The sequence below is a fragment of the Drosophila sechellia genome, chromosome 3R (genome assembly GCF_004382195.2).
Source record: "Drosophila sechellia strain sech25 chromosome 3R, ASM438219v1, whole genome shotgun sequence".
NCBI lineage: Eukaryota > Metazoa > Arthropoda > Insecta > Diptera > Drosophilidae > Drosophila > Drosophila sechellia.
Genome location: NC_045952.1, coordinates 14,714,370 through 14,738,608, shown reverse-complemented (window position 1 = coordinate 14,738,608; position 24,239 = coordinate 14,714,370). Strand labels below are relative to the sequence as shown.

General features: G+C 42.7%; 1 protein-coding gene and 1 long non-coding RNA gene across 2 annotated transcripts; both read right to left on the bottom strand.

The window, feature by feature from the left end:
* Positions 1-7,211: 7,211 nt before the first annotated feature.
* On the bottom strand, positions 7,212-9,773 carry LOC116801494. Its single transcript, XR_004362057.1, has 3 exons — positions 9,130-9,773; positions 8,328-9,072; positions 7,212-8,188 (listed from the first exon to the last, which is right to left on the bottom strand). It is a non-coding gene; the product is annotated as an uncharacterized LOC116801494 (long non-coding RNA).
* Positions 9,774-12,996: 3,223 nt separating this feature from the next.
* Positions 12,997-14,172, bottom strand: LOC6606467 (calcineurin B homologous protein 3). Its single transcript, XM_002031234.2, has 3 exons — positions 13,992-14,172; positions 13,666-13,935; positions 12,997-13,551 (listed from the first exon to the last, which is right to left on the bottom strand). The coding sequence occupies exons 1-3, from the start codon at positions 14,143-14,145 to the stop codon at positions 13,283-13,285; spliced, it is 693 nt and encodes a 230-aa protein (XP_002031270.2). The 5' UTR covers positions 14,146-14,172; the 3' UTR covers positions 12,997-13,282.
* Between the last annotated feature and the right edge of the window lie 10,067 nt (positions 14,173-24,239).

Here is a 24,239-nt window from a genome sequence, read left to right as displayed (position 1 = left end):
AACTTTAAGAAATTAAATTCGTTAAAATGTATATAAAACAGCAGTAAGTCGAATGCTATTTGTGATGACCTGCGCTGAATTTCTCGCAGTGCAGCCCACATGCGCCCGGGTGTATCACGAATCGGCAATTGCCGGCCAGCTGAAGTGGCTCAAAGACGGGGCCATGGCCAAGTGCAATTTGCAGGCAGGGCAGCAGCCTCCGCCGCATCGAGATCCGCATCCTCGCGAGAAGATCGAGAGTCTCAAACTCCAGACGTTCGCTCGTCAGCGCTTGAGCCAATAATTATGGTTATTAATCGGCCTGGGAATTGGCTGCTAATTTGCAGTTTAGTTACAAATTCTGGCCGCCAGCGTGCAATTACCCGCTTAAATTATAGCCTCAAAATAAACAAAACACCGCAACGCCAACGATGGATGGTCAGTTCACTTAACTCCAGAACAGTTCAGCAGTCGGGAAAAGGTCACAGCACCAAAGGGGCATCCACACGGAAAAAATTGTGGCTTAAAAACATTGCATTTAGTTTAAGTTAGTCCAAGATTACGTGGCATCCTAAATATTCAAACAGCAAAGATACACTTTTTCGAATTAGTTTTATTAGTCAGATCAATATCAATATGAAGATATGTTTTTCGATTATAATAGTTAGATTTAGATAAATTACACTTGTCTTAATATTTTGTGCGTTTCTATTTTGTATTTTTTGCGAATTTTTGAATTTATTTTCCTGTGCAGCCATTTGGCTTATGCGTGTTTGCTTATCACGAGTCTTATCGCCGATTTGGCCGGGTCAATGCCGCACAGTGCGGCTAATGGCTAATGACGCATACAGATCGGCGTGGCCAGTCGTCCAACTCCTGCTGGCATTCGTAATTAGACGCCACTTCTGGTGATGGGGCGTTACTCAATCAAGAGTTGATGGCACATCCCCTTTCCGTCCGGAGCAGCGGCATCATCATCATCATTACCATCATCATCGGCGGAGGAGGTGCAACTACCCTGCCGCATGATCGGGCCCAACTACAACATAATTTCCAGACGTCGACGCGTCAGTCCTCCAATTTCGGAGGCGCGCTGGCAACACTTTCGGGCCACCAAATCAAATCGTGTGCTGTTTATTTAAATAACCATAATTTGGCGCACCATCGAGGACCCTGCTTAACCCGCTATTGCCCCGTAGCTCGCCGCTGCCGGGGCTATTTATTAACCCACACACTCAGCGCATCGAGACCGAACCAAGACGATCTGAACCGGAGCGATCCTTGGCTTTTATGGCCATGGCACATGATTTTCCCGCGCTGTGAGAACATAAAAATTCAATTTAATATGCTCCCCAAGAACTTCGTGGACTCCCCGACTTTCCTTTCCGCCGTCATCTGATTTGGCGGCTGGAAAGCGTTTTGTCTTTGGCCAGCATTCAATGAATTCCAGTTTAATATGCCGGGCCATATGAACCCGGCTATGTCAGTGCAACCAAATTTGTCGTGGGCGTTTGTTTGTGGCATCGTTTTGTCCATAATTATGGTTGCATCGATTCCAATCCGAAAACATCATAAAATCTGATTCGAATTGCTATACCTTATGTTGCATACTTTTCGAAAACTAGTCAAATGTTGTGGTTATTTAGCTTACTTAGCTTACTTTAAAGTGCAAAAAAAAAAAACACTTAAACCGAATCTTCTCCTTTCTACAGTTGAAATATAATATAATTAAAATTTAGCTAGCTTAAGTTTAAATAAACGTAACGTCATGTTTTAAGCAATCAATCAGAAGTGTTAAATCCCAAATTCCTTACTCTCTATATGCATTACATATCGTTTATTGGCCAAGTGCCAGGACATTATAAACAATTTATGATCCCACCGTCCGAGCGCCCGAAACGTCCAAATGTCCGAAAGTGGCCAAGTAAATTGGCCCGCTCGCTGGCCGGCTACGATAATCTGCGAAGATCTTTTGCCTAAGTGGATCTCTAGTTGGTTGGTTGGCTGGTGGACTCAGCACGTCAAGTTTAGAAAAATGAGCTTGTTAACGCTCCATGATGAGCCCAGTTAGTGTCTAACCCGGAGCCAGATCGATTCGCTCCGATCGTTCGCAGATGGAGATGGATGTGAATATGCTGGGACCCAGCCCATTGGTTACCATTCGAACCGAGCCGAACGGATCCTATCCCATCCGATCCGATCAGACTCGAGACTCATCATTAGGGCCCTGTGTAAAATTACAACACGATAACACGTAATCATTAGCGTTGCTCCGGGACGGTGTGAGCAAACAATTTTAGGGGCCACGCAGAGCCCGGTTCCGAAGCCAGACCCCCAAATAGCCCCCCACCTCCATTCGCCGTTTCATTATCAAACTGGCCAAGAACATAATTTGACTAAGGCCAAACATTTGGCAACAGCAACAGCGAATGCGAGGGCCAATTTGCAGTTCTCGACGAACTGCCAGTGGTAGTCGTCCGTCTATCGATCACGTTTCGAACTGAAAGGCACGACCATGACGACGGAGAAGTCGCCAGTGCACAGTGCCTGCGAATACGCCAAAAACATGGTTCTTATTTCACTTATATATTCATTCATTTGTGTATTTATGAACCAAATATGAACAGGAATAAAATGAAAGTTTTATTGAATAACTCATCAATAAATTGAATTTGCTTTAGAAATATTTATGAATGGTTTGTCCCCTCATAATTAACATTAGGCTTGGTTAAATTACTTTACTTACTTTTACTTTAAAATTCATTACATTTATATACGTAGTTAACCACGGTGCGATGCGTCTTTGTGGATAATGCGGCGCTTTGCGATTTGCAGTTGCAAAGTTTGTCCAAGACGCCAATGCGAGTGGAGGTGGGTGGATTGGAGTGGGGTTCTGGCTGACAATTTAGAACTTTTATGCAATTAATTGCAACAGTTTTGTGGCAGGAATGCGGCTCGAGGGCTCCACATCCCCGGCTCCCCGTTTCGCAGCCATTCGAAGCCATTCTGAACCGTTGCTGCTGCCGTTCTAACCACTTTTGGGCCGTTAATTTAAAAATTGTGCTCACGTTCCGGCAATTTGCCGACCACCCACATGCAAATCCGCCGACGAACCACTATATATCTTCCCGATCCTTCTCGGGGGGCTTTATTCGCAGAAAATTAGCAGCCCGACAGCGAGTGAGCGCAATGCAATTTGCAACGAGCATTTGATTTGATTTGATTCGAGTTGAGTTGTGTTTCTGATTTTCCGATTTTCCGACTTTCCGAGTTTGCATTGGGTTTGCATTGGCTGTTTGTCTAATTTGACACTTGGGGCTGTTGTGCAATTGGCCTTATAAGTGGGTGGGTAGAACGTACCCATAAGATATGTGGGTGCGGGGCTTTGTTAGCTTTCCGTACTCAAAGATTGGCTCTTACAATGGGTGCTAATGCTGGGTTTTGTCTCGAATTGGCCATCTTGTGTGCATGATTGAATCAACTTGTTGGCGGAATTATGAGCTGAGGAGCTTGTTAGTTAAAATGCCAAATGGATGATTATTTTTAATGAGCTGCATTGAATTAATGTTAAGCGGTTGGTAATCAAATTATGCATGGCTCTTTATGAGTCGAAAGTTGATAACTGACATGATATCCGTTTAATATGAAGTTTTAAGAAACGGAATGGAATGCAGATTGAAACTGCCTGACAAATTAGACAGAGAATGACCAGAAAGCAAAACGGGCCGGAGTCCAGATTCAAATTCAAATTCAGAATCAAAATCCGAATCGGATCCAGAGTCGAATCAAAGTCACAGACGCAGTCAGAGAAGCGACAACAGCAACACGAGCAACATTTACGATTGGCGGGCTTCCTTGTATGGCCTGTCACAGCTAGTCCAAGTCCAAGTCCAAGTCCAGGTCCAAGTCAAAGCCGGAGGAGTCGGGGCTTTAGAGAAGAGAGTCTCCTGGTTGAGTTGGCCAGTCTGGCCGGGCACTCCAGTCCGAGTCAATATATATTCCAAAAGGAATTCCGCAAATAATTGCAGAGCGGCCAAAACTTATGGCGATTGTGTGGCCGTTCGGCCAGGCAAAGCTCACTGAAAAAAAAAAGTTTTACAAAAAGAATTAATACTTAAGGTAGTTTGAAGCGGAATGTGTAAAACTTGTGGTTCGTATATATTAAATTTGAATGAATATTTCATGATCCCACCATTTTCCCTCTTCGTGGTCTGTTGGTTTTAAAACTTGTGCACTTAAGTTCGCACTCTTTTCTCTCAGTGTCGAGTGGCCTGTCCAGCGGGGCGGTTCACGTCGCATACATCACGTGCAGCCAGCAGCCGCGAACAAAAACAAAGCTGCAAAAAAGAGCATAAAAAACAGCAAACATTTCGAATGCAAATAAAAAGTTGCGCCAATAAACTAGACTTCGCGACGGTGGCGCAGACTCAGACAATGGCGATGCAACTGGGACTGGGAGGAGGAGTGTTGGCGGCACTGGTACCTGGCCACCGACCCTGCAAATCCGCGACGTCATGATGTCTCGCTGGGATTTGGATTTCAGCCGGATCGCGCCCCACCCACCCCCGGCGTCTTTCTGATCGCAAAATTGCATACAAATCGGTTGTTTGGTAAATTTAACATAAGCGCGTCAGTAGCGCCTCTGGTCCGTGTCCGTTCCTGGGGTCCGTGTGGCTCTCCGAGGCGAGCTTGGAATAATTTGGGGAGGCCAGGAGGCGGAGGCCACAAAGCCAAACAATCAGCCGACGGCACAGTGGTTGCACCACTGCAAAAAAAAAATGAATAGCATATGGATTTGATAAATTTGGGAAGTGATTATCTGATTACGATATATTTGAATTCATGAGTTTGTTTTATTTATAAAATTATATCATAAAAACTTAATAGTTGTATGGCCTCTACTTTATAAAACCACTCCAAATGAATATCTCTTACGAATGCCTTTTATTTAAATACATTTAATGGGTTTTGTATTATGTTTGTGTAGTTTGATACCACGGTTCCGTGGGTCTGGGGCTTATCTTGTTAGGACTGTCGGACTGCTGACTGGCCGCTCCTGTCCTGTCGTGTAGGCATCATGTAAAACGCATTCACTTGGCATCCCCCCTCGCCTACGCCACTGTCCACGATGGAATATGCGACGCATCCACGTCGCCGCGCCTGTTGATCAGTGTCGTTGTCGTCTTGGATGTTGCTGTTGCACTCGCAGTTGCTCTTGCTGTTGCCGCCGTCCATTTGAGTCAGGCGTTTGGGCGCTGCAATTTGTTTGAGTTACGGCGCTTGTAAGCACACTTTAAGGATCCATTGTATTCCAATCAATAAGCCGGGCATGACAATGAGACAGGGACACAGGCCCGGGTTCGCAACTCCGCAACTTCGCCAGTTCCATCTCGTGGCTCGCAGCTCCATTGAATGTCGCTAGTGTTTGTCATCCTCTTCGACTCTCTGGGCGAGTGGAGCGCCGTTGTCGCCGCCATTTAGGCCCTTTGGGTGTTTTGCGAGCACCTCGAATTTGGCATTCTTTCATCGGGAGTATTTCAAATTCTCTGGACTCGAATTGGAATTCGTTTATGGGCTGTTGCCTCATAAAGGAATGGTGGTGCCTAAATTTATTGTACTCAAATTGTTGTAATTATAGCGAGCTGCTTTTATCAATTATTTAAATACATAATATTTTATAAATCCCTCAGTGAAGTAATTCAAAGTTAATAGATTCCCTTGCTCCATTTATCAATTTGCAATTCTAATGCGTTGATGTGATAGTCGCATCGACTTCCTTGATCGGTTCAGTGATTAACTGGATTTGCATTTCCCAGACACTCAGATCCGAGCATGAGCAACGCCTTTGTGGCAGCGCCAATTGCCACCTCAGCAATCACTCTTGGCCCGGCCAATTGACTCCAATTAAATGTGTCAAACGACATAGACCGTTAACACGCCACGTCTGGCATTGAGACCACTAGCTCCTCCGATCTTGTAAAGGATGGTATTGGATGGTTCTTGGCCTGAATTTCATTAGCATATCGTGCGAGCGGAGCTGCAGAAGGAAGCTGCTCCAACAAAGACCACAATCAACAGTCAAATTTATGTGCAGCTACCAGAGTTGTCCAGGAACACTCAGAGAAATCTGTGTGACATTCTATTACAGTTTCGAGATGGGAATCATCATTTAGATTGTTGAAAAATTTTGGGTTAAGAATATGCTAACAAAATAGTAACTTGTGCGCTTGTCAGAATTTCATTCAAAATATATTTTTGACGGTGCATCAGTGCAGTTGAATGGATTAACGAGGATTAGTAGCCTTGGCAACCGCGCACAATTGGCCATCTCGACCTGGCTGACGAACTGACAAACTGACCGAATGCCAGACTGCCTGACTGAATGCCCAAATGACTGAATGACTGAATGACGGAGGGACGAACGTACGTGGAGGAGCTCAGCTCAGCCTCAACTACAGCTGATGGCATTTACGATAAATTTACGCAAGTCATTTGACAACGCTGCAACTGCAGCATCATTATGCAGCCGACTGCCAGGCTCAAATATGCACAAATATGCAAAGCAGCTACTGATTATTGTCGAAAGTTGTTAGCAGAAGAGCAAATGCAACAGCAACAGCAACGACAACAACGACAGGAAAGAAGGCTGCAAAACAAACAAAATGTCGCACATTAAGCGGCTGAACATATCTCAAATGTCACGTATACGTCATGTCGGCCGCTCTGCTGACGAGGCAGCGGCAATTAATTAATCCTGCACTCCGTGGCCAACTTAGTTGGACCGGCTAACTAACTAGACAGCGACTAGCAGGTTGCCGGTTGAACGTTGCACGTTGCCGGTTGCATATTGCCGGGTCCAGGGCTTTCAGCCCAGCCAAGTCCAGGCCCACATCTTCATTCAGATCCCGGCTGTTCGGCTCATTCATGACTCCTCGGCTGGCATATTAAATCGTGTCTAGGAACAGGTGAAGATGTTCACATAAATTACCACCTCTTCATTAGCCTGGGCTTTCAGAGAGCCCAGAACAGTGGGCTAAATCTTATTTGTTTTCTGAAAAGGAATTATGTCATTGTAAATGCATTTATTCTATTAAGTAAATTCTCATTAAAAATTAAAATATATAAATTAATGCACGATTTTATTGGTTTCAATTGATATTCATTTTACAAGTTTATATGCTATATAAAATTAATATATCTTAGTAAATTTATCATATATAAGTAAATAAATAGAAAAATAGGTAAATGAATAAAGAATTTGATTACTTTAAAATATTAGAACAATTAAAAAGAAATCATAGCATTGTCACGAAAAAACTAATGATCCTTAGCCACTGTGCGCCATTCTGAGCGGGCTTAATGGAATTTAATTTCTTGTTAGCCACAGCTAACTGCAACTGCATCGCGATAAGACCTGCGTGCCTGACCCCATAAGCCGAGATCCCCGAGTGGAGCTGGAGCTAGAGCTGGAGCCATTGAGCCACCAAGCCATCGGGCCATCGAGCCAGCTCGTTTCCTGTGACACAGTTCTGGCAATTAGTCATGGGAATCACGTATACGCCCTGCGTGTCTGGCAGCCATTTTATGGCAAAAGGCCTCAACGTCAACGCAGGGCTTTTGTAATTTTAATTACTTCCCCTTGTTGGCTGGCTGAGTTATTAGCCAGAAAGTGGGAGTGGGCGTAAGGAAGTCGCTGAAGGACCTGCTCCTCCAAAGTGACGGCTCGCCAGATTGTTTTACAACATAATTAAGCAGCATTGTTGTTGGCGTCGCTGCGAATTATGAAGTGCACCCAAGTGCATGTAGTGCGTTGTTCTTAGCCCTTCTTGCCGCTTGAGTCCGCGATAGGAACAAGCATGTTAAAAACGTCACTCGCCAACGCCCCTGTCATTGTGCTAACTCAACTGCCTTGCCAGGAGGTGAGAATCGAGAATCGACCAAGTTGCAACTTTATTTCCATGCCCCGGGCGGGAACGACAACAGGATCAGGCAGAAAAAGAACAAGGGAACAACAACCAACAGCGACAACTGCAGCAAGTCAACAACAATTCGACACACACTTGCTTGCCACTTGTCATTCTGGCCAAAAGTCCCTTTCCCGTTCCCAATACCAATCCCAATCCCAATCCAGCCACTTGGCGACTGCCTGGTGTGAAAGCGTGTTGCCAACCTCCGATCCAGATTCAGATTCCATTCGACACTTAGAGCACTGTTCAAAATAAGTTAATAAATAAAAAATGACAACTAAATGAAATTATTGAAATAACATTATTATAGTTTGTTAGTTGGTTAATTACATTCTGATATAACTCTATACATTATCTAAACTAAGTTTTAAATAATCGTACCAAAGTTTCTTGTAGTGCATCCAATTCGCAGGCATTTGGAGATGGGTTTGTGGTCTTGGGCCTGGTTTTGGGGTCCGTCTGGATTCTGTCCGTCTGCTAAAGCGTTCAGCATCGATTCGTTATGATTGCATGTTAAATGGCTCCCGCTGAGTTATTACGAGACAAAATCCTTATTTATCGCTTTCTGATTTATTTGTAAACGATTTTCATGCCCATCGCCCATGGACGTGGACGTGAATGTGGATGTGGATGTTGGCCAAGCTGTGGCTGAGGATGGCCAACAGGACCTGCAGCTGGACTTCGTCTGGCATCTTGATGGGCTGGCCAGGTTGTTTGCTCAGCAGAATCCCAGTTGGCTCTTGCCAATTTTTTACTGTTTTCAACGCCTTGTTTTATGGCCAGCAAAGGGTTTTCGATGCTCTCCTCCGCCGCCCCTCGCACTTTTATTACTTCTTGTGTGCGTTTCTTATCTGCCTGGAAATTGTTGCTGCTTACTTAATTTTGACATATTTATTTTTATTATGTGCTGGATACTGGCGGTGGGAGTTGCTTCCGCCTCTCCCCACAATTCCCCCTAATCCACAGCAACCCACACTCGAGATCAAGTGGGACTGTAAGGGTCAACTGGGGGTCAGCTTGGTTACTTGACTCGCAGGCAAGGAAGGTGTTCTTTCTTTATTTCCGTAATTTAGGCAATATATGCGGGAAATTCATTAAAATCCCAACAAGCCCTTGGGACAGGTGCCTATTCAATGCAATTTGCTATAATTTGTTTATATAGTTACCGTTTTGAAGTGCTTACACATTTTTCCTCCGTCGCCCAAGTCGCTTATCCTAAGTTTGGCATTCCATAAAACAGTGTCACTCAATTGGCCAATTTCTTGGCACTTTCAGTTCGCCGGACACCAAAACACCAGTCCATGTTCTCAGTTATGCACGAAGAATGCAGAAGACTAAAAAATGAGCAAAGACAGAGAAATGGTCGACGCCTTCTGTTAACAACCGAAACGAAAGAGCCGAACATGGCTTATTAAAACGCAAAACGGCTTTTTACGATGGCAATAAATTGGTGCCGGGTATGGAACTGATTCGAAACCCGAAGCGGTTTTCCGCAGCGGAATCGGGGAGTCGAACGAAGTCGAGGGTGCTGGACATCCCGAATCGGTGATCGGGGGTATGTATATGCAAAGGCAAAGAGGAGCTGCAGGCAGGCGGGCTTCCAGCGTCGGAGAGGCCAGCGTTTATGGCTTAAATTAATAAAATAAGCTTTGTCAGACAATTTACAACGCGTCTTCAGCGAGCAGATTACGAGCACGCGGACACGATCCAACTGCCAGCCAGAAAGCACGGCGCAAAAAGCATGCAGGCAAAAAGCAAAAGCAAAAGCAGCTCATCAGCAGCGAACTGAGAAACAAACATCCACTCGGCAGCAGCGAAAGCAACAAAAATCAGCGGGGATAGTAACAAGATGGAAAGTTAAGCTATGCGAATCGAACTACTAAATACTCTTACACAATCATTACCAACTGAATTCGCCATCATGCTGCTTAAGCCTGTTCTAGTTTTTAATAAGTGATTAATTTAAAGAACTAGAAATTCTTCAACCTAATTACTTACTATTATTCTCCTATTTATATCCTATTTATAAATGACAAGTGTATCCTATTAATTAAAAATATTGAACAGCTTCGTAATCTTTACAGGGTATCAAACTGAAGAGCTTAGCCAAGTGCGACATTGAATGCTGCCTGAGTGTCTGCCTGGACTTTGCTGGCTTGGAGGGATCGGAGGATTCTGGAAATGGAGAGGGGGTGTATGGAGAGTTGCGGTGTTTGTTCGTTAATTAGTGAACATATTTCGTATAATCGGTGTCATATTAGTTATAAATTGGATAAAAGCGCAAAACGACAACTTAATTAATTTTAAACTCCAATTTATAAACAAGAAATGCAAAAGTTGTTGCACGTTGCACGTTCGGTGTTGCTGTTGCTATTGCTTTGCTTTCGCTGCTGGTGATGATGATGATGGTGCGGCATTGATAAGGATTATGGAAGTACCCAAAGCAGGATCCAGTCGTGTTTGCTAATCATGTCCGAGGCATAGAACTAAGCCGATCCCCCGATACCATCCATCGTTGCTGCTGCATTCCTGCCACAGCTTCATTTAAATTTCGCTCCTCCTGCGCTGTTGGCCATCCCTTTTTGGCCAGTTCCGAGAATCCGCGAAACCGGCTCGCTGGGCCCACAATATTCGATTAGGAGGCCGTGTCTGCCTCCGCCGTTGATATATTGCCAACGATCATCAGCGATCATCATTTTGTTTTGAGCAGATTGCATTTCGTTCGCTGGGAACAGAGGAGTCTGCAGCCCCAACTGGCAACTGGCCAACTGGGGAACTGGCGACCTGGAGAGGATGCCGCGAAATTACCTTATAACTTAATTCATTAATAAATTTATGAATTGACCGTTGTAAATTGCCGTCCAAATTTATGGGACTCAGTTCTCTGTCATTGGAATGGTTTATTTAACCAGGTCTTGGCTTAGCTCAGCTTCCAGTACACGTAGAGAAATAATTTAATAAATTGCATATCAATAAGGTACAAAAATGGAAAGAACGAAGTGAAGTATTGATAAACATTTTTTTCTTTGGTGTAAGACATCTTCAAATGTCAAATGTCTCCTCAAAGACCCTGTAATTAATGTGCTATTTGGATTTAAAGACGATTTGCCTAATATATTTTGATAAATTTCAATTATTAAGTCATCATTATCAAGCTCTAGGCTCTTTTGCCCGTGAGCTGGTTGAACAAAGAATGCTTTCTGAATGAATCCCCGAATACTGTTTATTCACCGCGTCCATGAATGAATACGAGTTTCACTTCCTTCTTGGGGCCCATTACCAAATCAACATTCATAGGGGACAAAAAGACGGAATAACACAGTGTAAAGTCACATTGCCATTCGCTGAGCGCTTTTAAAATATTTTCCAAACCGTTGGGGATATCAATCAATATTTAGGTGTTTTTTCGGACTTGGGAGAAAAGAAAATGGAAATAATAACACAGGGGGCAGGGGAATGAACTACAGTGTCACCTTTGACAAGGGTTTGGATGAATGAAATGAGCTTTGTTGTCTCAGGCGGATCATTGATTAATGCGATGATTTTGGGAGATTATTATTCCAAAAATATGTAAGCCAATACATTCACATGTTGTGCAAATTTAAGTGGTGGATAAGTTAATTTATTAGATAACTATAATATGTTGTAAAGCACTTTCAAAATTTAAAGCATATTTTTATATATCATAAAATATATATATTTTGAATTATTGAATCTTCCACCTTTTCAGCTTGGTTTACCCCGCTCCCTTCTCCAACATCAACCGATTTTTTTTTTGATAAAGTGAAGACTCGAAGCGCTGACAGCTCGGGATTCTCAGCATCCAGCTTGCCGCATTAATTTTGCTAATCCTGTCCGAGACGATGATGATGGGGCTGACGATGATGATGGGAGGACATGAAGACAGCAGGACAGGAGGACAGGAGGAGTGGGGATAAAGACCGGGACAGGTCAGCAGCAACAGAATCAGTGGCCATGCCGACTGATTTTATATGGTTATAATACTTGCTTTTGACAGCAACAAGCCTCGTTTGTCGTTCCTCAGAGTGTTGGACCTGAACATCCCCATTCCCATTCCCCATCCCCATCCCCCATCCCATCCCATTCCCAAACCGCAGGCCTGATCCTGATGCGCATCCCATTCCCAAGGAATGTCAAATTAACACACAATGCGCCAGCTAATACATTAAACAATATGGGGGCACAGAAGATATTGTTAAGCCGCTGTAGCTGCGATTTCCCAGAAGTTATAGACACACGGAAATTTCGTTGGGGTCCGATCGTAAATAATATCAATCTTGTAAGTAGCTGCCAACATTTGAGAACAATTCTGTTAATCACTTAATTTATGCAAGTGCTACAAATCGCAACCTTGTTGCAACAGCGAGGGGCTTATCCATTTCGGCAAATTAAGCGAACCAAAACGAACAGAACAGAATAGTGGGTTAATAAACGATCATTTAATAAGCGTTTTAATGCCAAATTTACGATCGTTTTATTTGCATAAATTACCAAAGTTGCCAACTGTATGCACATTAATTTCGCAACCAAATTGCCAATAAAATGTTATTTATGTTGCTAAGCGAAAATACAACAGGCAGTTCCACGAGATTCCTTCAACGCGCCCGAAAGATCGGCTCAAAGGGAGTATGACTATATAGAGGCATATCCGCATATATGGACAATCAGCTGGAGTCAAAGGTAGTAAAGTTTATGGGCTTTCGGTTGGCATTTTGTTGGCTTACCTCATTTCCACGCCGCATATACGAATTTCGCCCTAATAGAGTCATAAAGTTTGGCATTCGGAGGCCGGGAATCGATGTGATTAAAACCTAACTCACGAACTATATTGTTTCGATATTCAGTATCTTGGCAAAGTCGTGATCGGTCAAATTTGAGAAGTTGGCCTATATATACACATGGTTTTTAGTTTTGTTTGATAGCTGCACAGCTATTTCGCTCTAGAATAACTCAAAAATCATGGTGACTTTTAAGGGAGCTCGTATCATATCCATATTTGTATATAAAGGCATATACATTGTTTTTTTTTAAAGATCTTGATTCTGCAAATAATACGTACATCTAAAGCTGCTGGACTCCTTGATTCTACAACTGGCACTACTGGGACCACATGTGTAAACAACTCCCTTTTGTCCAGTTTATCGAGCGCACTTTCAAGTCTTTCATCTGGGGACCTTAATTTGTTAACATTGTTGAGTCCCGCCCTGGTTAATGTTCTTAAACTCTTAACGCAGGTTTTGACGGCTCTCAGCGGCTAAATCATGTGTACATTTAATTTTCAAATTTGTGTGCAGTGGAATAAATAAACGAATTACTTATTGCAAATCATCTGTGGTTCGACCATGGTATTCGGGTATCCAGGTGACCACCATTTCGGTCATATCGAAAACTGCAAATGCTTTGCAGAAGTCTTGGAACATTATTTGGTTCGAATCCGTATGATCCATTTCCTTCATCATGGTATCCACAATGCGCATGATCTGCACGTGATCCAATAGATTTGAAAACAGCTTGTGGACAACTACAACTAAGTCATACTTTGTAATACGACCGTCCTTGTTGTTATCGTACATGTTGAAAATTACTGAAAGAATGAACATTTTACTTATGTCATACATCATCTTGTTGTCGATCTCACAGTCTGTAATATAGGCTTCCTAAATGGCTCAGAAGCATTTGACCATATTGTTGAACTTACACCTTAACTTCTTGTCCATCATCACATTTTTAAGCTCATTGGAGGTTTTAAGAGAATGGGCCTGAAAGGTGCTCAGAAACAGAGCGAAATCCACAAAGGTAATTGTCACTTTATCCCCGAACATGGAGTTCAATATGGTTGGCAGTAAGGGGTTTAGTTGCAGTAGTCCTGAATAGAAATTGTACTTGTGCAGATGACTTGGCGGATCTTTGCCTCCACCTGAAAACTGGTAGAATCGAATATACAGATACTTGATCTGACTACGACTTACTGGGGAGTTTTATGATATCAGAATTCTGGATTTGCACAGCTCCATAACCTCTTACGTGCTGTATTCATCTTGAGGTTGTTCATAATGTCCTGTGGAACTGAGGGATACGAGGCGAACTTCCTCAAGCACAGACATCCCATTCTGTAGGGCCTTCCAATTAAAACAGATTTCTTAAAATTAAAGTACTTAAAAATTTCCACTGACAGCATTTACTAAGAAGCACATACATATATGAGACACTTGCTACTTCATTTTCCATTTCCCATTTTTCTCGTTTTTGATAAACGCCGTTCAAGATCTGTTAAGATTAGGGTCTAGACCTCATTTTATGCGTCAGTTGTCTTTTACGATCGTGTACACCTATAAAAAAAAGATCTCCAAAGACAAGAATCTGCGACAAGTGACATTTTGTGCGCAAGAAGTCGAGCACTCATAAAGCATATTACTTCATTAAAAACAGAAATTAAACCGAATTCCGAGTGTTATTCTGATTCAGTTTGTGTTGTGGCCGACTTTAATGAGGGTCGATTTTGGTATTTTTTCCATTTCATGAAGGTTAAACGAACTTTAAAAAAATGCGTAAAATAGTTTATGAAATGGGCATCGTTCTAGCTTTTGCAGTTTAGCAAACAAAGATTCTTTATATTAAAATTATTTACAATATAACCCTGTGCCTTTAACTTGATATCAAAATCACTTTACTTGAAGGTCAGCTGGCAAATTTTCGTGGACCCAAGGGAAACATTGTTGCAACTTTGGCGGCCCTAGAACTTCAAACGCTGTGTGGTCCGCGTGCCAAGGGTCACGTCTCAAATGGTCGCATATCTGGTGGCCAATTTGCGGCTGAAATGTATGCCACATGACAAGCAATTAAGCGCGGACTGCGACAAAGTACGTGCCCAAGTTGGGGGTTTAGTGAACCCGGTCGCGAAAGCGATAAATTTATGACAAATTTTCAAAAGAAATGGTCTGGTCAGACTGCGTGTGGTTCAGATATCGCCGTGGCTGTGGTGGTGTTCCTGGTGTTTCTGCTGGTTGTTCTCCACCGAACTTTTCGACGTGGCGGCACTTAACACCACGCATCATTTTAATTATTTATTTGGCCATAAAACAGTCGAAGTAGAGGAAGGGAACGGTTCGGGGGCGAACTGGCCAACATTCGGCACAGTTTTCGTTAGCTGGCGGTTCGAAATCGTTAAATTTAACAAATTGCCAGCGATTTTTATCGCGCTCCAAGCCCACAGTCGACCAACCCAAGCCCAAACCAACCCGTTCAGGCTCTTTTCTGTCCTGTTTGGCCCTGCCCATAGATTGTTTTCCTTATACTCACTCGTGCTTTCTGAACTGGCGAACTTATTTATGACCAAAGGCCGAGAGATACAGTATTTTTAGTTTCAGTTTTCGGTTTCGGCCATAACGCATAATTGGCCAAAGAGTTATGAGGGAGGGAGATGACTCAGGTACTCGAAACTTTTCCCTAATTAAGTTGAATGAAATCGTCCAACGGAAAAGAATCCGCTGGTTCACTTTATGTGGTCGTTAAATCTTTGATGTTAGTCTTATCGCTTCCTTGATCGCAAATAACTATTTCTATCTTATTCTCAACAAACGGTAACAAACATGCCCATCCCGAAAGATAAGGTATTTACTATCCCTAGCGAAGTGTCATCTCTGCTGGCGGGTTCGTTGCCTAAGTCTTTCGTTTGCTTCAGGTTCGTTGCCTAAGCCTTATGCTCGGTACGTACTCGTTTAACTAATCGTAAGCAAACTAATTAGTGGACAAAAAATGAAATTAAATCGCATCAAACGACTTAATTATTATTGCAAAAATATATTTGGAGCTCGAATAGAGCCAACTAATTGGCCCGCAACAACAATTCTCACCACAGGCGAGTCACGCGGCAACAAGAACAACGGCCACTGCAAACATGTTAACTGAAAATAACCTGTAATTATAATAATTATCTGTAAATTATATGGCGCACTTACAATTGCACACGGATTCATGCGCTTGTCATAAAAATCCGAAGCGGAGTTTTGAGTTAACGTTGCCTTTTAATCTTGCTCGAATTTCATTCGAGCGTTCGCAGTTGGCAGTTAGCGGTTGCAATAGTTTACGGCGGTAAGCTACTGCCGAACATTCAGGCTGTGCACACTGCGAGAAAATTTGTGAGGTATAAGAAACAAGATGTAGACTCTTAACGATATATTCCATAAAATTATGAAACAATTCTAGAATTTATTTATTTTTTTGTGTATTCCAGGTAACAATTTTCGTTGCCATTGCAGTTTTATGCCGGCAGACTTCAGAAACGTGATCATAGCCTCCATTTAGACGAAAATTAAATCAAATTTCATTGGCATGTGTGAAACTGTCGCGCACTCGCATAATTTGTGGCTGATGTGTGTGTTTTTTGTATTATTTTTTAGCTCCATCCGGTTAAGTATCTCTTGTTGTTGCTGCAGTTGGTGTGTACTGGCTTGGTTCTTCGTAATTGAAACGAGTTTGCCACAAGTGAACATGTTTTTTGTATTTTTTTGGGGTAATTCAGCATACAACACTGTCAGATGTTTCGCAGTTGAGTGTCGGTTATAAAGTAATTAGCCTGAATTTAATGTTTATACTTTGTTGATTATGATTATGTTAATTATACGACTTTATGTGACGGTGAAAACAGGGAAATATTCCGACCGATTCCGGTTGCCCTGTCATCATCATCATTATCATTATGATCATTACGAATGTCGCGACTGACATTGATGAACTCGAAAGTGTGACAAGCCGGCGAATTGCTTAATGTCTGGGTAATATGGAAACTTTTCTGCCCTGAGGAGCACAAAGCTCCCGGTGGGTGCTTCCTGCTAGTTTGTTGCCTCAGTCTTTCGTTTGCTCGCTCGCTCGGCCTAATGGCGTTCTATTAAAAACCACTTTTATTAATTAAGCAAAACAACTTAATTCCCATGTAAAGCGCTGCATCAGCATCACATCATGGGCAGCTGCTCAGCCTAATTGCGCCGAGGCAAGGCATCTCCATCTGCATCTGGGATTCAGATCCCAAACCCGATCCCGATCCCCACAGACACCTGAACAGTTTGCAACGAAAACACGATAAATGGGTTTAATAATGGCGGCAATTAAATGGATACACCGCGTTCTCTACACATATTGTGAAGATGGGGCCCGATCCCGATCCCGGGCAGCATCTCAATTACCGCTGCTCTGCATGGCGCTTCACGGTTGAGAAATTCGACGCCACTTTCAAAAACGCATCACTCAAATGCTCATCTGCTTCTCATCCACGCGTATGCATTCTGCTGCTCTTTCTCAGCCGAGGCGTTGAATCTCCTCGTTTCTGGTGCTCATGTCAGCCAACTCATCGGCAATTTATTAAAACTCATCAATACTCATCAAAGGCAAAAACAAAGCAAACAAGAGGGTCTTCAAACTGCGATTCGATTTTTCAAAAAGAGAAAACCCAAAAAATTAACAAAGGAACGGAGACAGAATGCCTGCGGTTAATTTGGCGCAGCTACAGATATTGAAATAGATTTGTTTATCTTTTGGTTATTAACGGGGATTGTATATAAAATAGATATTTTTGTGTCCCTAGATCGGGATAATAGGCACCAGCAACTATAATACTTATGGATTCTATACACTGATTGTTCGCATATGGTATACTCACTATCTTCTACTCGTTTCACCTCATCTCAGCTTGAGCTGGCAGCTTTTTCACCTTCAGCGCCTGTGATTTGTCTGCATTTTCAGCTCATTTATTTGTAGACACTGGTATTTGAGCCTGTCTGTTTGTTAGGCCCCTCAACCGCCTATCCATTGTCAGGTTGGAAATGTGTATAAACAAAATGTTTTGCATATGTCGGAGGCACTCGAGCCGCTCGTAGCCATCAATCCCGAGGGCATCAATTTGGGAAATGCATCAGAGTTGGCAGCTCGAACAGCTTGATTAGTTGTACGACCACAGCCGGCACATCCCGGCATCCCAAGTGCATGTCGGCTCATTAGGCTCCTCCGCTGATGAGCATCTGGAAGTGGAAATGGTGGGTCGGGGGGAGCTGTGAAATCGGTTATCGAATACGCGTCTCATGTCTGGTGTCTACATCAAAATTAGGTTTTAATAATTGGCTCACATTTATTTGCCGCCTTAATTTGATTGTGCCGTCAAATGTTTTTCATGCAGTCGAATCATCAATTAATCACTGCTCATTGATCGTCTTGTGGTTGTTGGGGGCGTGTTAGCCTTAATGAACCTGGCTAATGCGGAGAGCGATGATGAAATATGAGCAGAGCTGTCTGAGAACCGGGCAAAAAGGAGGATTCTAAGGCTGATTGAATAAATTCGGATTCGCTTGTTCGAAGAGGTAAAATTAATAGAACAACAAAAGTAACTAAAAGTAAATGTTATAGTATTTATATTTACAATTGACTATTTAACCATTTAATATTAGATATATTACAGATTCCAATACCTCAAGCAAAACCAATTAAAATCGTTAGGAATTCAATGAGCAAATGGCTTATAAACACCTGGAAATTCTTAGTTAATCCAAAAATTACTTGGTGTCAAATCGCCAGCCTTTCCAATTCGATTAGCCTGCGTTTGGCCAGCACGCGCAGAGCATGCAACAAATGCCATGTGGGGAAAGGGTATAAAACTTCATTAACAAGTTGCCAAGACTTTGGCAGACCTTTTGTCGCCAGCCAGAGGTACGAAATTGAAATTGAGAATGTGCCCCGGACGCGGATTCCCGAACTCCAGCCGGGTCGCAATCTGTGTCGCCGGATCAGCGGCAAAAGTGTTTGGATATTTGTTTAATGAAAAGCGAAACGAGGTCCTCGAGACCTGAACACCGAACAGCGAAGCCCCAACCCTTTGGGATCCTCGACGGCATCCTATCGTGCGGCAAATATCAAGTCATTGGCTTTAGTCACACTTAACCCATGGCCAGCCAACGCGTCAACAAGCCAACAGGCTAAAGTCCCTTATCCCGGCATTTGCTGGGCAATTAATTAAGTTGAGCATTTTTAAATGTGTGTGCTGGCTGAGTCTTTGGCCTGTTACCATTTCAATGCCCGGCCAGAGAAACGCAGAGCCGCAGAAATCAGAAATCAGGGGAAGACTCCGAACAAGTTCTTTAACATGTCTAATTAGTTGTTGTGTTGCTCTGCTGCGTGCGATAAAAAAAATGCATGGCACTCATTTAGTGTTTTCTTAAGCTGGGACATAAATTTGCGAGCAGTTAAAAGGCTTTTGCCAGAATTGCTGAAATCGGCGGCCGCAGATAAACTCATTTGCAAAATGCGGTCTCCGTGTTGAGTGCTAACTGAATCTGGAGATTTGGCCTTGAACTGGAAAACAAAATGTTAACATAGTGAAGTACAAATTCATCTGGCAGATGGTCTGAAATATGCTTTAAATATGAAAATAACCACAACAATATTCATTATAATACATTTCTATGATATCGCAGCTTTTTTGTATTCATTATAGCTAGTTGAAAAATGAAATTACTGTCATTAACCATTAAAAAAAGGGCTTATTAACATTCATCAGGTCTAGAATTGCAATATACTTTAAGATAGTTAGCTAAATTTAAATTTATTCACGTTTACAATCAACGTCACTTTATGAGCACTTAAAACAGCTTAGTTATAGTACCAAATCTCCTAGCGAAAACATAAAAAAAATCCTTGTTCCCTACTGTTTGATATAAAATGGTCTATAGTGTCAATACAATTTGCATATGCATAAAATAAAAACAGAGTTTATACCACCTTAAAATCAAGTGTCGGATTCATTTACTACTTATCTTAATTATTTGTTACTATCCAATGAATACATTTGCAATCACCCTGCTCCTTCGAGCACCACCTGTAATTACATTATGCTAAATGAAGTTAATTTAGAGCAAATATTGACGCGTTTTCCAATCATTGAGCAGCTGCTGTCCTCTGGCAGGGAATAAATCCATTTGATTAGCTCTCGGCTAGAAGTTGGTGTCCATCTGCACCAGTGTTTGCGCTAATACGAATTTAATTGTCGGCCAGTCTGGAGTGCCGGGCACCAAGATCATTGGCGGACATTAACACATGCTGGCCAGGGCACCCGGTTCCCAGCTCCCGGCTCCCTGCTCCCAACTCCCTGCTCCTGGGTCCCCGGAGCAATGTGTTTGGGTTAAATATTGTGTGCCAGCAGTGGCCACGACTTGCCTCATACCCCGCATTCGTCCCTGCTCCCGGCCAACTGACTGCCTTCTGGAACTTCGTGCTTCGTCTTTTGGCTCTATGTCATTTTAATGGCCGGCGCTGCTGTTGCTCTTGCTTTTTTCCTTTTCGCTCTGGCTGCTGCTGCTGCAAATGACCAATGGCGTTTTCAACTGGTTGCTGCTGCAGCTGTACACACCGCCCCCTCTGCCCACACGAAACCCTCCTCCTCATCCTACCCCTCCATCGACGGCGATCGCCACCGCGCACCAAACGGAACTGCGTGCGAAATTGCGGCAGCGATGCGAATCGCCAGCACTGAAAAAAAGTATCTTAGCCGAAACAAAAATGGTGGAAAAACTCTTTTTATCCCGAAAAATGGGTGTGCGATATATATTACACAAACTATCTAGTTACCATAATTAATGTCAAATTATACCAAATATTTTGCATCATTTTAAACAGAATTAAGTATAAGTATCCTCCAATTTTTCTCTGTGCAGCATGCAGTTTGAGTTGTGGCAGCCGAGACGTCTCTGCTCTTGCCTCCCGGTAGCAGGCAACGCTGACAGGCCGCCGGCTGACGTGCCAACCACTGTCCACTATCCACTGACCATCGACCATCGACCATTGGCCACTTGCTCGATTCCGACCACGGCTCCAACTCCAACTCCGACTCGATCCGCGCCAGCTTTGGGCCTCCGCTTGGGCCAGACTTCTGACTGCGAGGCCAACATGGCAGGCAGATCGTTTTCGGGGTAATTAATCATGCTGCATAAATTAATGTTACCAGAAGTTAATTAACTTAAGTTTATTTGCACGGCTTTTGCTTAGAGGCACACTCATCATTTGCACAGCCAAGCCATTTCGCACAGCCAAATGTTTATACGGCGGGGTTCTATTTAGGTCTTGGAAGCAATTACCAACTTTATTCGTAATTTTAATTTAATTATAATTTTATTAAACTTGAGTTAGCTTATAGGATCAACAGAATGCAAGATCTTTTTTGAATTAAGGGCAGAGCTTGCATATAAGGTAGTAGTAGTAGAGTATAAGGTAGTTTTCTTATTTTCCAAAATAACTGAAAAATTACACCTTATAGGAAAACCATAAAATAGATGCAGGTGTTTTCCAACCCCTTCTAATCCCCACATCTTTTTAGCAATTTGCCAGATTTCCCCTAATGAGCGGCTGCACGGAAATGTGTTAATTAACTGGCTCAATGTGGCAGCTGTTGTTGTTTTGATTTGGGCTCAGCGAATGGCATTCACAGTGCAACCTCGCTGAAGTGGACGGGGGACAGGTGTCCAAGCACCCCGCTCCTTTCGTAATTCCCCCGCTAGAGAAAACCCCCGCCGCTGCAGCCATAAGAATTGTGAGGCGACCCCATAATTTAGCCAATTGTCAGCGTCGAAACTTGGCTAACTTCGGTTGCTGGGCCGCACCCATTAATTATTTTAAAGTAGTTGGCCGACGCTATGTTGCCTTTTCAGGCAGCAGATTTATCGACTGTGCCACAAAAACTTTTAGCATACCCACAGCAAACAGCAAACTGCAAACAGCGAGTGGTGACCCCGACATGCAGGGGGGACTTCAAAAAGGTTTTAATAGCAAATGTCGGCAATTTGTCGGCGGCGACAAAGCGAAATGGCTTTTAAATTGAGCTTCACTCATGTTCGGGGGCGTGGCATGCGCCCACATGCACTTATTGATTTTGTTGCAAGGGGCGGTTCTCGATTGGGTCAAAGGTTAATTAGTTAATTGGCTGGTCAGGTGAACCTTAGAAGTAACTTGGGGATGGATAAGTTAGTTTGATTAAGTGGGAGGAATCGGGGGATGCGTCAAAAATAAGGGGCGTATTTATTGATAGTGATTAATAAGACTTATTAATAAAGATCTTTGTACCTAATAGGTAATTGCAAAATGAGTCTAAAAGTAACATGCTAACAACGAAATCAATACCCAAATCAACTAGTTATATAATTACTGAAAGTGATCATTTTTCCCTAAGAAATGCTTTATTACTTTACTGAAAGTCTTTTACCAGAAAGTCTTTCTGGTTGTGAGTCATACTTCAGCTACCCATCAGAACTCATCATCATTAGGTCACGACCGATTTCAGATCTTTCCCCAATTTGTTACAAATTCATAAACCAAAACTTGCTCAGATTGCCACGCCCTCAGAACAAAGGGGTTTGGATGGAGAACATCAGAGATTCATGGCTAACACACCCTCTGAACTCGATTCCCAAAAATTAGGGGCCTCCCAGAAAGTAGACCGAAGCATTTAGCATGTTCCGGCGCCCAATGTGGTTCCCAAAAAAGTCGCTTGAAACAAATCACTTGCCATTTATCTCGGGCCATTAATTTATAAATATAACTAAGGCAGATTCTATAAACAAAAAGCGCGGAGAGAAACGAAAAACCAGAGAAACAAGGCTTGCGTGTACTTTGTGGGCGTGGCAGCGGAGTGCGCCAAATGGACGCTCATTAATTTCCACAAAATGAGAGGATTTTCAAAACAAAAAAAGAAGCAGGGAATGCATTAAATTGAATTTGTTGCCGTTTTTTCGTGCCTAATTAATGTTAATTTTCATCAGGGCAGCCACATAAATTTTCCACTTGGACAAATCCACAATTATACGAAATTAACAAATCATTTGTGTGGCAATCTGTCAAAGATTTTCCACGAACGTAATTTATACTTCCTTTATTTGCAGGAAAACTTTAACAATGGCTTGCTCTTATTGTATTCGCTTATAGATGCCGTGCAGTTTCCACTTTCAGTTAATTGGCAATTTATTAAAGTGTTTAATTAAGAGAGTCAATTAAAAGCGCAAAGCACTTCGATCTACTGTTGTAACGAATCATTATTACTCTGTCTCTACTTAAACACGCTTTCTTTGCTTTACTTGATGTTTTAAAAGAAATTAGTATATTTAAATTATTATAAACAATGCCTCGGGGCATCCTTTGCACACACGTATGTGTGAGTTGAAAAATGTTTGTTGAATTTTCGCAGACTCGATCATTAAATTGCAATTACGTAATGGCAAACCGGCATTTTGGGGCGTCATCAGCGTGCTGCTGTGCATTTCCAATTAAAAAAGCATTAAAAAACGTGGCTTCTGGCCTGCGAGGGAATTGCATTTGGAATCGAAACTGACAGCACCCATGCTCACCTGCCAGAGGAGATTCGCATTGCTATTCCAATTCCCGATCGGCAGATGGAGATCCTCTGATGCCTTCGATCGTGCCGTAGTTCCAGTCGATCAGGGTGTTATTTATGGCGGCGAGAAAATTAACTTTTCCTGCTGGCTGACATGGAAACCAATTTGCCAATTGACGCCTCCACCTCCGGCTGGCATCTTTGGCTCATTGGCTCTTGGGTTTTGGCCCAGTCTTTGGCTTTCTGGCCCAAACCCAGTTCCCGTCGAAGTTCCAGCCTCGATCCCAGTCTTTCAATTAAATTTATGTTCGAGCAGGAGGCGCCAGCCGAGACTGACTGAACAATCGCTGATTTACGACGTGGAAACGAAGGCGAATAGAAAACACTTTGCAATTATTAAACGTACTGTTTTTACTGCTGTATTCCAGGTATTGCAGTCGCCTATTTCTATCGACCGCCCACGATGTGCGCCAAATGAGGTTTAAACTGCAATTCCGTTTACATTTGGCAAACTTTTCCCATACAAATTGCCGCTAAATAGCTGAAAACCTGACACAACAATAACAACCCGGACGCCTACGCCGTTGCCAGCACGTTCGTATTCGGTTAACCCTTCGACACCCAATGGGCGAAATTTGACCCTTTCATACTAGGTACATGGATAATATGTAATATAATATAATATAAGATTTGCTCACAACGATAAGAGTCTAATCATTAAGGTGCTCTTATTTAACAAACTCGGACAAAAATAAAGCTCTGTAATAGTACTGAAGTCTTTTCTTTACACTCTTCACTTTTTTATTAAAGATGAAATAATTCTTCACAGTTTTTATGTTTTATTTTGATATATCCCAGCACTTTTACTTGCCACCTAAAGGGTTAATGCTGCTTCTGTGCTGTTGCAGTTG

Coding starts and splice junctions, on each gene's coding strand:
- LOC6606467 (XM_002031234.2), bottom strand. CDS start 14,145: ATGCTGTCAGTGGAAATTTTTAAGTACTTTAATTTTAAGAAATCTGTT. Junction 13,936..13,991: donor CCTCAAGATGAATACAGCAC/GTAAGAGGTTAT, acceptor AAAACTCCCCAG/TAAGTCGTAGTCAGATCAAG. Junction 13,552..13,665: donor GATGGACAAGAAGTTAAGGT/GTAAGTTCAACA, acceptor TCATTCTTTCAG/TAATTTTCAACATGTACGAT.